Genomic DNA, 14,851 nt, shown 5'->3' with positions numbered 1-14,851 from the left:
CTGATTTGAAGTCTGTGCTGGGGATGGTGCAGCAAAACCTCACAAAAAGCCACACAGCTCAGAATCTTTTTTTTTTTTGATTAATTAAACCTCTCTGTCTAGTTTTCTTGAACCTGTTTAATATTCATTGTTGAAAACAACTTGACCTATTTTCCACCAACATTTGTTGTAACGGGTTATTGCAGGGATCGGCAACCTTTGGCCCTCGGCCCACCATGGTAAGCCCCCTGGCAGGCTGAGCTGGTTTGTTTATCTGTCACGTCCGCAGGATCCGCTGATCGCGGCTCCCAGTGGCCGCGGTTCACTGCTCCAGGCCAATGGGGGCTGCAGGAAGCAGCATGGGATGTGGGATGTGCTGGCCTATAGGTTAACCAGTGGCTAATTCTACTGCATCAGTATAAAGGGTGAGCTGTAAGCCAGGAACTTCTTGGTGCCAACTGTTAGCAGGCATAGGGAATGCATAGAGTTTTTATAGAGATTCCTTGGGTCAGATATATGCATATTAAGAACACCAAAAGGTGGCATGTAAGGTCTGGATCAAGAGGCAGTAGCCCACTTGTCATCATAATCATTTCAAAATTTATATATAGACAATATTTAATGGGTTATGAATCTAAACTAGAAATTATGTTCTCAAAGCTTTGGCTTATATATATAAGTGGTGACATGTCTTATATATATACAAGTGGTGACATGTCTTAAACGGGTTCCTTTCAAACAGTAGGTACAGACACTTATCTTTCTGTCTGGACTTGGGTAGTGAGCATTGTAAGTCTCACAATGGAGGTTTAACTGCATACTGAGCCTAAGACCAGTCAAAATCTACAAAAGAGGAAATTTACAGGAAAAAATAAACAGCAGGAGGGGATCCTGTTTACTAATAAAGACAATAGATTGTGGGGGGGATATATCTGAGAACTGAGTGGATGCTCTCGTTCCTTCATCTAGGAGACAAGCTGTGTAAACACAAACATATGCACCACTTGAAGCACATTAGACATGAGAGGATCTTGTTAATTAAGTCTAGGTTCTAGAATGCCTGTTACAATTTTATTTTATATGTAACTAATTGTTTCCAGTACTACTACTTGCTGTCACTTGAATCTCTGTACTTTTTAAAATAATCTTCTACTCATTTTCACTATAAGCTTATCTAAGTAAGTGTTGTGTGTTAAACGGAGCAGTTATCTAAGATGTAATTAGTAAGCTGGAGTGCTTATTTGGGAGCAGCAAATGTGTTAATACTGAAAATGTCCAATGGATCAGGAGCTGGACACGCCAGGGGAATGCTCAGAGGGCTTGGAGGTTGGAGTGTGTCTATCACTAACTTGCAGAGAGAGAGAGTGGGGCCTGTGTGAGCCTAGAGGGGAGTGCTTGTGTTGCCTGCAGCCTGTGGCATCGGAGAACTGACCCATGGTGAGGCACAGATAATGCTTCCTTATGATAAGGACAGGTGGTAGTGAGGTGCCCCACGATCCTCGATACCCACAGGAAGCATCACACTATAGTCACGAGCTCCAAGAGTTATTCATACTTTTGCCTATAAACTACACTAATGCAGCGTTGAGATTGCACAATTCAAAAAAGATGTGAATGCAAAAGTCCCAGTTCCTACAGTAACATAAACTTGTCCGTGTGGCACAGCCTATGCATTCTGTGACATGTAGAGACATGACCTATATTACAGATGCATTTAGGGCTCAGTTGTACCCAGCCCTGCACAGGAGGAGGGTGGGTGAGAGGTTGCAAGGAACATCTCTTTCCCTTGTATTCCCTGGTAGAGCTAAGTAGAACGGCAATCCCTGTGCTTCCAGCAGGACAAGGATTGCTCCAAGCTAGTTCCACTACTACTGCTAACCTCTCCAAATGAGACAGAGAGGCAAAAAGGGAGGGGGGGAGGGGCATCTTGTTGCCCTGCTTCTGCATCAGTCAGCAGAGCTGGCCACACATGAGGGAGTACACCAAGCATGATGCATTGGCCATGCTCCCACTGTGCTCCAGGAAGCATTGCACCTGCCTGAGGCATAAGGTTTCTAGCATTTCCCACTGGGGTGGGGTGGCTATGCAGCACTCCCTATTGTAGGCTCTGTTGTAATGCTTAGATTGGTTTATCTTTCCTATCTTTCAGCCATTTCTTGATGTAGCCTCACTCAAACAAGCGTGGTGGGCAATACTTACAGAAGAATTCATGTCTTTTTTTTTTTTTTTTTTAATCTTTGGCAAACTTAAAATGTCCAAGGGAATATTGCTGTAAATTCTTTCCTTGTTTTCCATGTTTTCTACTAACAACTCTTTTTTGAATGCATACATACAGAAATGGTTTTTGTTTTAAATCTCTTTGTCTGGTTTTAATGAGGGTTACTTTGTATATATGGTACAAAACAGGTCACTCCAGTCAAATCGTCTCGGTCAAAAAGAAACATTTCCTCTGCTGGCACAATTGAATCAATCAATCTTGATGCGGTCCCCCAGGCAGTCGCTCGTCTGGACAACAGCGCGGCTAAGCACAAACTCTCCATAAAGCCAAAAAAACAGAGGCTGACAAGAAAACACAGAAGATTAACAAAGGTATTGAACTGATTTGGGTTGTCAAATGGTGAGATGAGATGGTCTGCTTTAGAAACTGTAGTCAGTACTCACAAAATAGTTGCAACTGAAAATAATATGATGAATGGTAGGTATGATGCAGGTACGGACCTGGCTGGGTAACACCGGGAAAGCTCCTGAGTGCTTTCACAATGTAGACTTTGTCTTCACTGCAAAATAGGCATGTGATTTTTATATTGAGAAAACTCAAGATAGCTGTCTGAATGTAAAGTTCTAATGGAGACAAGGGACAGGTAGTGTTTAGCTCCGTGTGGCTATCTGGGCCTGATGATGTGCTGCACCCATTCAGGAGAGTTCCAGGAGGCACTGTGAGGGTGCAACGTGCTCTCTTCCCCACAATCAGCCAGCTCCATTGACCTGTGTGGAGGGCGGGTGGGCCATGGTCCTTTCTCTTTTCCCTTCCTCATTCCCTGTGCTAGCAGGTGTGCCTCTGCCATAATCTGGCCATTGGGCTTCCAAAAAAAATACTTCACAATCCAAACAACGATAGGAAAGGAATGATGGAAGGAGCCCCTACGTCTCTCTCACACTGCATTCCCTTCTCTCCAGGAAGCCGAAAGAGGCCAGTGGGCAGCTTCCCTGGAGTTAACAGGAATTTCCAGATAAGGGAGGGTAGGTGGGGGAGGGAGAGAGTTGCTGGGCTGAGACATTTATTCACAGGAGCACAGCAGGACAGCAAAAAGAGCCCAGCCACCCCTTTACTTTGCTCTGTCTATTCTCTCATCCTCTCTCCCTTCTGGTGAGAAACGTGTTGGCCCAGCATCTCCTTCCCCCTCAACTAACAGTAGGCATTTTAATGGTAATGGTGTTGTCTGAGGAGCTGCAGAGGTGAGCCTGTTATGTCTACGGAAGGTCGATGTAGCTGGGAGGAAGCACTCCCTGCACTGGGCAGAGAGTGAGTCAGTTGCTTGCCTAGAACCAGCAAGACTCCTGGAGTGGCATGTGGAGCTGACATGCAGGAAACAACTGGCAGTCAGAAAGAGGCAGCGGTGAAGGACTTCATACAGTTTCTGCAGGTATTGCAGCTTAGTAAAAGCTGTTGATAGAGAAGAAAACGTGGAATCAACAGGAGACTGAGGTTACATCTCCACTGCAGCTGGGAACCTGCTTCTCAGCTTATGTAGACAGACGCATGCTAACTCTACTTGAGCTAGCACACAGAAAAATAGCAGAGTAGCCAGGAGTAGCTCTGGCTAATGGCCTGATACAAACCTGCCTGGAACCTCTGGGTACATACTTGGGTGGCTAGTCCAAGCCACTGCCTGTGTTACCTCCCGGCTACAGTGCTATTTTTAGTACACTAGCTTGAGCAGCACATCTGTCTACCCAAGCTGGGAAGTATGCTCCCAGCTGCAGGTTAGACATTCGGTCCCTGAAACAAACAAAATACCTCTTGTACCACTAACCCACCTCATGGTATCCCATTTAATCACAATGGCTATCTTCATTAAGCAGCAGTCATCACACCTCTCCACTAGCATAGAAAAGCTGGGGATCTCCAGATTTTTCCTGATTTTTAGGTAGCGCCCAGATTTCTGCATTGGAACCACCAGCGTGGGGAGCCCCAACTAATTGGGGTTTAGCCAGGCAGAGAGTAGCAGCCAAGCAGCATTTCCTTTACCATTGTTCCTCCTGTCCTTGCCGTCACCACACAGCTGCTCTCAGTGGGGCTGCATGCTCATTGTGTGGAAACAGCCAGCCCTGCAGAGAGAACTGACACAGACAATGCTTTTGAACAGATACTTAATGTTTTTGAGCCTTAACAGAAGTGAGCTGTAGCTCACGAAAGCTTATGCTCAAATAAATTTGTTAGTCTCTAAGATGCCACAAGTACTCCTTTTCTCTTAGAACAAATTCTGGAGCTTACAAAGTGGTTAAATGTGGGGCAGTGCTGGAAATGTGAATGTTACATTCTAAAATACATTCACATCATGGGTGGCCAAAGAGAGGCCCGTGGGCCGGGTGAAGCCCCTGTGTGATTGTGGTCACCCTCATGTGGCCTGTGGTGATTACAGATCCCAGCATACAATACTCATCAATGAGCACAGTGGCCTCCTTAGCTTTTGGCTTTGGTGGTGTGTATCAGTACGCTCTGCGCTTCAGACCCAGTTTTATGGTGAGGGTGGCTGCTGCCTACTCCATTTTACACAAATCAGCGTGGCCCTTAGACTTCCCTGAAGGTGCTGCTGCAGGTCTTGGTTAGTCAGAATTTGGGCACCATTGATTTACATGCATTAGTGTAACCACATTGTTGGTGCCAGGACGTGTCCTTTCTTTTACAGAATATCACTCCTGTAAAGTGGTGAAACAGATTAACCCACATGTTGTTCAGTTACTCTAATATGTCATGGGTTATGATACTGTAACTCATGAGTTAGTGTGTGTAGTCTCTGTACTCAAATATAGTAAAAATATGACTTTCTAACAAAGGACGAAGGTAAAATCATCTATATCTCAAGCCAATTGTTAAAAAATAGAGACTAGTCAGTTTGCAACTGATCAGTTTACCATTCTGTACAGTGAAGAAAGAGAACAATAACCAATATTAAGTAACTCTGCTTTTGTTTCCCAACATTAGGAGTCACAAAGCGTAACAGTGACAGAGTTTGAGCAAGAAAACCCAAAAAACCCCCAGTACAGAGAGAGATACCCAGATGACCATGGGTGCATTGCCACAGCTAAGCCAACCCAGAACAGAGGGGGCCAAAAGCATCTTGAGTTAGCAGATGAGAAAAGAAAGCAAGATGATCACTGGAGAATGCTCGAGGCTGAAAAGAAAAGACAAATGGCAGAAGCAGAGGGAAAAAAACATCTGGAAGAACAAAGATGCCAGGAAGTTGAAGAGATGCAAAGGCAACAGGAGAGAAAGCATTGTGAGGAAGAGAAAAGGCAGCATCTCCTTAAGGAGGAGAAACATTTGAAAATAAAAGAGCAGAGGCACCAGGAGGAGGAGAAAAGACAAGAAGAAGAATGGAGACTAAAAGAACTGGAGGAGCAGAAAAGACTGGACGAACGGAGACAACAGGAACTGGAGGAGCAGAAAAGACTGGACGAACGGAGACAACAGGAGCTGGAGGAGCAGAAAAGACTGGACGAACGGAGACAACAGGAGCTGGAGGAGCAGAAAAGACTGGACGAACGGAGACAACAGGAGCTGGAGGAGCAGAAAAGACTGGACAAATGGAGACAACAGGAACTGGAAGAACGGAGACGAGTGGAACTGGAGGAGCAGAAAAGAAAAGAACTGGAAGAACAAAGGTGTCATGAAATTGGAAAACAGCATCGGGAGGAAGAAAAAAAGAGACAAGAGGAACAAAAAAGACAAGAACTGGAAGAACAGAGACAAGAATTTGAAAAAAGGCATTTTCAGGCTGAAGAGAAGCTGGAGCAGGAGGAAGAAGCTAAGAGATTGGAAGAACTAAGCCAGCATCAGAAGGAAAAAAAGAAGAGACAAGGAGAACAAACTGTACAAAAAATGGAGAAGCAAAAGACACAAGAAGAACAAAAAAGACATGAGCCAGCAGAACAAACACACCTGGAGAGTGAAGAGAGAGAACAACAGGGGAAATTTAAAGTAAGGCAAGAGGAATCAAATGAACAAGAACTAAAAGAACAGGCAGAAATACATGTGGATGGACAACAGCATCTGGAAAAGCAAAAAGAACAAGAGCAAGCCTTAAGACAGCAACAGGTCAAAGAAGAAGTGTGTTCTGGGGATGCTGGTAATGAATCCATGGAGAAGCAGCTTCAAGAAGAATCAAACCAACAAAAAACAAAACAATCACAGAAAGGGAAAGAAATAGTGCTAGAAAAGCTAACACCAAAACAGAAGAGAGAAGTCGAAACTCAGGAGCAGAAGATAGGGGAAGAACTACGGTGGCAGGAAGTAGATGAAAGGCAGGCTACGCACAGACCATTCACGTTTCAAGTGTCATCGGGAGAGAAACAGATTATATTTGAGAAAGTGAATTTGAGCCCCGTTACTCCTGTCAAAGAGGCAGTGCACCTTTCTGCCCTCAAAGAATCCAAGACCCACAAATTTAGCAAAGGTTCTCCTGCACTTCCCTATTCTTTCTGTGTCCCCCACACAGCTATTTTGGTTACTGGAGCACAGCTTTGTGGCACTGCCGTAAACCTGAATCAGATCAAAGATACAGCTTGTAAATCTTTACTTGGTTTGACAGAAGAAAAAAAAAACCTGGATTTTCCCCCACCAGAAAACACCCAGAAAACTACTCTTGATTCCAAATCTAGCCGCAGTAAAATGAAGTATACACAGGAGACATTGAACAACCAGGACATATTAGCTGAATGGGCTTCTATTAGATCTAGAATCCTAAAGAGTGCAGAAAACAGCAAGCTAAATGAAAAAGACCGAGTAAGTGTCTGTAGATACAGTGATGACTGGACTCCCAAAGGACGAGGTGCTTCCCATGCCAATTTAAGGAAAACACTTTCTGCGAATGCAAAATTTTCCATAACGCCAGCATGGCAGAAATTTTCAGAAACCTCAAAACCCAATGCAGATGCTGAGAGTGCCTGTGGTGCAGAAGGTACTGAACCAGAGAACACAAGAAAAAAGACAGATTCATCCAATGATGCAAATGATGATGCGGCTGCTCGCAATGAGACTGCAGCTTGTAAAGATAATGTGACTGAAATGGCAACAAAGAGTGAAACACACCTTGAAATGGCAAACTACACAGAAGGCTATAAGTTTGCCAAAGATCTTCCATCTTTCCTTGTTCCAAGCCTCTCTCATTCTCCAGGAATAGAACTGCCCCAATCAGAATCACCAACTACTTTGGAAAGTCAGCAGAACACTGGTACAAGAAAACTGGATAAAACAGCACCACATGAAGAAGAAAATGTTTCTCCATTTGGGATAAAGTTAAGAAGGACAAATTACTCCTTACGTTTTCACTATGATCAACTGGCGGAGCAAAAGAAAAAGAAAAGATACAGTGCAGGAGATAGTTTTGATGGTGTACCTGCCCCACTATTTACAACAGAAAGTGGAAAAGAAACCATTAATACCACTCTAAAAGACAATATATCTCCTAGCCTAGAGAGAAGGGATGCCACTGTTAATGTTTTACAAGACTCTTCAAATAATGTTTTGGAGAACTCAGACACAACAGTTACACTTCTATTCCCATCAACCAACAGCCAGATTCCTTTACCTAGTCATGAGAAACCTGTGTGTAAATCATCACTCCAACAAAAACCTGCATTAGCTCCAAAGCCCACAAACCAGACCCCGCCATCCTCTCCTCTCTCTAAAATGAACAGATCAAACTTAGCTGACAAATTTGGTCAAAGGGCGGCTAAACCAGAGTCAGACACCACCTGGAAAAAAGAAGACAGTAAAGTGAACGTGGTGCACTCACCAGCACAGAATGAGAACAAAAATGAAGAGGAAGAAACGAGAGAAAAGAAGTCATTTTTCCCATCTATCACCATGCCATGGAGAGAGAAAGCTGATAAAAAGCCTGAGCCACTGAAAAAAGGTAGGCAACATGAAAGTGTCACATGTAACTATGGGCCATGTTTCCAGAATGAGAGGCTGGAGGTTTGTCTGCAGAATTTTGGCCTTAAATGTAGACTATTATTAATCCTTATTTGGTCTGGTAACAACTTAGTGCAAGTGGTGTACAAATAAATCAGGAGACTAATTCCAGTCACAACAAGCTTACAGTCTAGTTTAGACACAGACAAAACAGATCAGACAAAAATAATAAATGATATACTGGTGTGTCTGGTAGTGCAATCTAGACATCTAATTGTGATCTCTCAAGGAAGTGTGTTTTAAAGAAGCAATTGAAGTCTCTTGTTCAGTCAGAAGATATGGATATGGATAGAGACCCCCTTAATGTTTTTAATTAAATAAATACTACTGGGAATTGTGTGATTATGGGAGACTTTAACTTCCCAGATATAGATTGGAAGACAAGTGCTACTAATACTAAGGCCCAGATTTTCCTGGAGGTGATAGCCAACAGATTTCTTCACCAAATAGTTGCTGAACCAACAAGATGTGATGCCATTTTAGATTTGGTGATTTTAGATTTAGATTGGTGAGTAGTGAGGATGTCATAGAAGAACTGGTTATAGAGGACAACTTTGGTTCGAGTGATTATGAGCTAATTCAGTTTAAACTAAATGGAAGGATAAACAAAAATAGATCTGCAATTAGGGACCTTGATTTCAAAAGGGCAACTTTAAAAAATTAAGGGAATTAGGGTGTGGACTGGACTGAAGAACTCAAGGATCTGAATGTAGAGGAAGTTTGGAATTACTTTAAGTCAAAGTTGCAGAAACTATTTGAAGTCTGCATCCCAAGCAAGGGGAAAAAATTATAGGGAAAGGTTGCAGACCAAGCTGGATGAACAAGTATCTCAAACAAGTGATTAAGAGAAAGCAGAAAGCCTACAAGGAATGGAAGATGGGATGAATCAGCAAGGAAAGCTACCTCTTGGAGGTCAGAAAGTGTAGGATTAAAGTGAGAACAGACAAAATCCAAGCAGAGTTGGACCTTGCAAAGGGAATTAAAATCAATAGTAAAAGATTCTATAGCCATAAAAATTGGAAGAAAACAAGGAAAGTGGAATTGCTAAACACTGAGGATGGGGTGGAGATTAAAGATAAACTAGGCATGTCCCAACATCTAAACAAATACTTTACCTCAGTTTTTAATTAGGCTAATGAAGAACTTAGGGGTAGTAGCAGGGTGGCTAATGGGAATGAGAACATGGAGGTAGAAATTACCACATCCAAGGTAGAAGTCAAAGTCAAAGTCAAACTCAGTTTATGGTGACTAAATTGGGAGGTCCAGATAATCTCCATCCAAAAATATTGAAGGAACTGGCACATGAAATTGCAAGCCCAATAGCAAAGATTTTTAATGACTCTGGAAACTCGGACATTGTATCCTATGACTGGAGAATTGCTAATATTGTTCCTATTTTTTTAAGAAAGAGAGGAAAAAGTGATCTGGGAACTACACATTTGTTAGCTTGACCTCAGTTGTATGCAAGGTCTTGGAATAAATTTTGAAAGAGAAAGTAGTTAAAGACATAGAGGTTAACAGTTGGGATAAAACTGGGATAAAATACATCATGGTTTTACAAAAGACCAACTTAATGCCAGACCAACCTGATCTCCCTCTTTGAGAAGATAACTGATTTTTTTAGACAAAGGCAGTGCAGTTGAGCTCATCTACCTGGATTACAGTAAGACATTTGATACAGTTTCACATGAGAAATTATTAGTGAAATTGGAGAGGATGAGGATTAGTATGAGAATTGAAAGGTGGATAAGGAACTGGCTCAAGGGAAGACTACAACAGGTCATACTGAAGGTGAACTGTCAGGCTGGAGGGAGGTTACTCAGGATTGCTCTTGGGACCAATCTTATTTAGCGTTTTTATTACTGATGTTGGCACAAGAAGTGAGTGTACTAATAAAATTTGACACAAAGTTGGGAAGTATTGCCAATACGGAGGAGGACTGAAATATCATAACTGAAGATCTCAATGACATTGTAAACTGGAATAATAGAAACAGGATAAAATTTAATATTGCAGAATGAAAGGTCACGCATTTAGGGACTAACAAAAACATTTGTTATAAGCTAGGGACATATCAGTTGGAAGTGACAGTGGAGGAGAAAGACCTGGGTGTATTGGTTGATCACAGGATGACTAAGCTGCCAGTGTGATGTGGCTGTGGAAAAAAAAGCCTAATGCAGTCCAAGGATGCATCAGGTGAGGTATTTCTAGTAGATAGGGAAGTGTTAGTACCATTATACAAGGCACTGGTGAGACCATATCTGGAATAGTGTGCAATTCTGGTCTCCCCTGTTTAAGAAAGATGAATTCAAAGTGAAATAGGTGCAGAGAAGGGCTACTTGGAGGATCCGAGGAATAGAAAACCTATCTTATGAGAGGAAACTTGTTTAGCCTAACCAAAAGAAGGCTGAGGGATATATGATTGCTCTCTATAAATACATCAAAGGGATAAATACCAGGGAGGGAGAGGAGTTATTTAAGTTAAGCGCCAATGTGGACACAAGAACAAATGGATATAAACTGGCCAACAAGTTTAGACTTGAAATTAGGAGAAGGTTTCTAACCATCAGAGAAGTGAAGTTCTGGAACAGACTTCCAAGGGGAACAATGCGGGGCAAAAAACCTTCTGGCTTCAAGACTGAGCTTGATAAGTTTATGGAGGGGATGGTATGGTGAGACTGCCTACAATGGCATGTAACTGATCTGTGATTGCTAGCAGCAAATATCTCCAATGGCCAGTGATGGGATACTAGATGGGGAGGTTCTGAGTTACTACAGAGAATTATTTCCCAGGTGTCTGGCTGGTGAGCCTTGCCCACATGTTCAGGGTCCAACTCAGGTCGGCAATCTTTCAGAAGTGGTGTGCCAAGTCTTCATTTATTCACTGTAATTTAAGGTTTTTCATGCTAGTAATACATTTTACATTTACAAGGGCCGGCGGATGGAACCCCAGAATGGCAGCGGGGAGGGTGGATAGCCCACTGCTGGCCTGGGGTTCTGTCCATCCAGGCCAGCAGCAGGCTGAGCGGGGCTGGGGGCTGGCGGCTGGGATCCCAGGCCAGCAGCAGGCTGAGCCACTCAGCCCACTGCTGGTCTGGGGTTCCATCCGCCAGCCCCGACCTGTCCCAGTTCAGCCCGTTACCGGCCCTGGGTTCTGTCCATCCAGGCCGGCAGCAGGCTGAGTGGGGCTGGCAACCAGGACCCCAGGCTGGCAGCAGAGTGCCATTGTAAATCAGCTCGCGTGCTGCCTTTGGCATACGTGCCATTGGTTGCCGACCCCTGTTCTAACTAGTCATCATATTTGGGATTGGGAAGGAATTTTTCCCTGGGTCACATTGGCAGAGACCCTGGGGTTTTTTTGCCTTCCTCTGCAGCGTGGGGCATGGTCACTTGCAAGTTTAAACTAGTGAAAATGGTGGATTCTTTGTAATTTGAAGTCTTTAAACTAGAACTGTCAATTAATTGCAGTTAACTCAAGCAATTAATGGAAAACTGATTAACTAGATTAAAAAATTATTTGTGATTAATCACCATTTTTATTGCACTATTAATAATAGAATACCAATTTAAATTTTCAAATATATTAATTTCAATTACAACACAGAATACAAAGTGTACAGTGCTCACTTTATAGTATTATTTTAATTATCTTTTTACAGTTCAAATATTTATAAACAAAAGAAATAGTATTTTCAGTTCACCTCATACAAGTACTGTAGTGCAATCTCTTTATCATGGAAGTGCAACTTACAAATGTAGAATTAATTTTTGTTACATAACTGCACTCAAAAACAAAACAATGTAAAACTTGAGAACCTACAAGTCTACTCAGTCCTACTTCTTGTTCAGCCAATAACTAAGACAAACAAGTTTGTTTATATTTATGGGAGATATTGCTGTCCGCTTCTTATTAACAGTATCACCTGAAAGTGAGAACAAGTGCTCATGTGGCACTGTTGTAGTCCATGTTACAAGGTATTTATGTGCCAGATATGCTAAATGTTTGTATGCCCCTTCATGCTTCTACCACCATTCCAGAGAACATGCTTCCATGTTAAAAAAAAATGTTAATTAAATTTGTGACTGAACACCGTGGGGGAGAATTGTATGTCTCCTGCTCCATGGTTTTCTGCCATATATTTTGTGTAATGGCAGTCTCAGATGACGACCAAGCAGATGATGTTCTATTTAAGAACACTTTCGCTGCAGGTTTGACAAAATGCAAAGAAGGTACCAATATGAGATTTCTAAAGATAGCTACAGCACTTAACCCAAGGTTTAAGAATCTGAAATGCTTTTCAAAATCTGAGAGGGACAAGGTGTGGAACATGCTGTGAGAAGTCTTAAAGAGCAACACTCCAATGCAGAAACTACAGAACCTGAACCACCAAAAAAGAAAATCAACCTTCTGTTGGTGGCATCTGACTCAGATGATGAAAATGAACATGCATCGGTCCACACTGTTTTGGATTGTTATCAGCAGAACCAGTCATCAGCATGGAAGCATACCCTCTGAAATGGTGGTCAAAGCATGAAAGAGCATACAAATGTTTAGTACATCTGGCACATAAATCCTTGCAATGCTGGCTACAATAGTGCTATGCGAATGCCTGGTCTCACTTTCAGGTTACATTGTAAATAAGAAGCAGGCAGCATTACCTCCTGTAAGAGTAAACAAACTTATTTGTCTTAGTGATTGGCTGAACAAGAAGTAGGACTGAATGGACTTGTAGGCGCTAAAGTTTTACGCTCTTTAATTTTTGAGAGCAGTTATGTAAAAAAAAATCTACATATGTAAGTTGCATTTTCATGATAGAGACTGCACTACAGTACTTGTATGAGGTGAATTGAAAAATATTATTTCTTTTATCATTTTTACAGTGCAAATATTTGTAATCACAAATAATAATATAAAGTGAGCACTGTACACTTTGTATTCTGTGTTGTAACTGAAGTCAATATATTTGAAAATATAGAAAATATCCAAAAATATTTAAATAAATAGTATTCTAAGGTGCCACAAGTACTGCTTTTCTTTTTGTTATTAACAGTGTGATTAAAACTGCAATTAATCATAACTTTTTTTTAATCTCACGATTAATCACAATTAATTTTTTAATTGTTTGGCAGCCCTACTTTAAGCCATGATTTGAAATCTGCGGTTAGTGGTTATTACAGGAGTCAGTAGGCAGGGCCGGTCCACAACATTTTGGCACCTGAGGCGGGGAGCTCAAATGACACCCCTATGTCCCCTTGCTTGGGCCAAAACTTTGAAAGGTCTCAATTATGCCTTCTTCCTGTACTACTCTTCTCATGGTACTGCTCTACTACCTACCCCAATAAAGGAGAACTAACAACTTAAAATGCCTTGTTCAAAAATTTTAAGTAACACTTAACTTTCAAACACCTGAACAGCAAATGTAACTTTTCTTGTCTGCATAGTAAACACTAGCATTTTAATCTGTTTGAATAATCAAAGTCGTGCTTTTCGTGCCTTCTTGGTTGCAAAGATTTGAACTGCTTCCTGCTGAAGGTCCACAGTTTGGGCCAGCTCATGCTCTATTGAGATGGTTGCAAGGCCGACCAGCCTCTCCTGTGTCATTGTGGAGCGTAGATGTGTTTTTATTAACTTCAGCTTGGAGAAGCTGCATTCTCCACTGGCAACTGTTACAGGAAGTGTTAGAAGAATGCACAGAGCAACAAAAGCATTTGGAAAGAGAATGGTCATCTTATTTGTGCACATACATTTCAGCAGGATCAACTCCAAAGACTGTTCTGGAATATATCTTGAAAGGGCTTTGAATTCATCACCTAAATATCATGCATGTCATCATGTGTCAACACTGGCTCTAGTGCCCTGCATTGCTGGTGTAGGTCTTCTTCAGGTATAGTGAGGAGTTTTGGAATATCGTATAACATCCCAAATATATTGCTGTGTTCCTTGAGCTGCCCGAAATGTTCTTCAACTGACTGTATTGCACAATCTAGCACCTGGTTAAAGAATTCAACTTTGAATTGCTGTTTGGGGTCTCTTATGGGATTATCCCGTGCCTCGTAATCAAAATGTCTTCTTCTTTGGTGACTCTTGTATTCTTGAATGGGTGGGAAAATAACTTCGGTGTGAAGTTCCTCTGCCAACTTCTGTGCACACTTCAGAACGTTTTGAAATCCCTCATCTGACTGGTAAGACTGTAGGTATGACTTTGCTTTGTCCAGTTGTTCCATTGCTCCAGATATATCAAGGTCAACACCTTGGAGTCTCTTGCTTACAACATTTATTTCAAACAGTATGTCATGCCACAACACTAAGCCACACAGAAATTTGAAGTTATGTATGTTTCTGGGGATTCCATTTCCCTCTGCCACTGTTCTCCCACGAACAGTTCCTGTCATAGCATTATCCTCCATATTGGCAACTCTGGCATCATCTATCTTCTCAATTTGGTGTTTGTTAGGCTTTATCGCCTCCACTCGACTTTCCCATCATATGGCACTCAGTGATTTCAGTGTCAGAGAGGATATTCCCAGATATTGCTTCAAAATTTGCCACTGATGAGAAAAATATATAGATGCTTTGAATTACATTAAAAAATTCCGCAGCCTCACTAGAAGCTGATGCTGTATCACTGACCACCAAGTTCAATGAATGAGAACTGCATGGGACAAAAAAAGCTC

The 14,851-nt window shown here is 42.0% G+C and overlaps 1 protein-coding gene across 5 annotated transcripts in view; it reads left to right on the top strand.

Annotated features, from left to right (window-relative positions):
* The window catches only part of CRACD (capping protein inhibiting regulator of actin dynamics), a 206,922-nt gene that overhangs the window by 177,095 nt on the left and 14,976 nt on the right, over window positions 1-14,851 (top strand). For 2 of the 5 annotated variants that reach the window (XM_038398708.2, XM_038398704.2), the window contains 2 exons: window positions 2,386-2,568; window positions 5,186-8,117. In XM_038398708.2, coding sequence (XP_038254636.1) covers window positions 2,386-2,568; window positions 5,186-8,117 — 3,115 coding nt within the window. The remainder of the gene's footprint in view (window positions 1-2,385; window positions 2,569-5,185; window positions 8,118-14,851) is intronic. The other 3 variants (XM_043513764.1, XM_043513766.1, XM_043513767.1) reach the window with 3 other exon arrangements.

This window comes from Dermochelys coriacea, chromosome 4, assembly GCF_009764565.3.
Source record: "Dermochelys coriacea isolate rDerCor1 chromosome 4, rDerCor1.pri.v4, whole genome shotgun sequence".
Taxonomy (NCBI): Eukaryota; Metazoa; Chordata; order Testudines; family Dermochelyidae; genus Dermochelys; species Dermochelys coriacea.
This window is presented reverse-complemented; position numbering and strand designations above follow the sequence as displayed.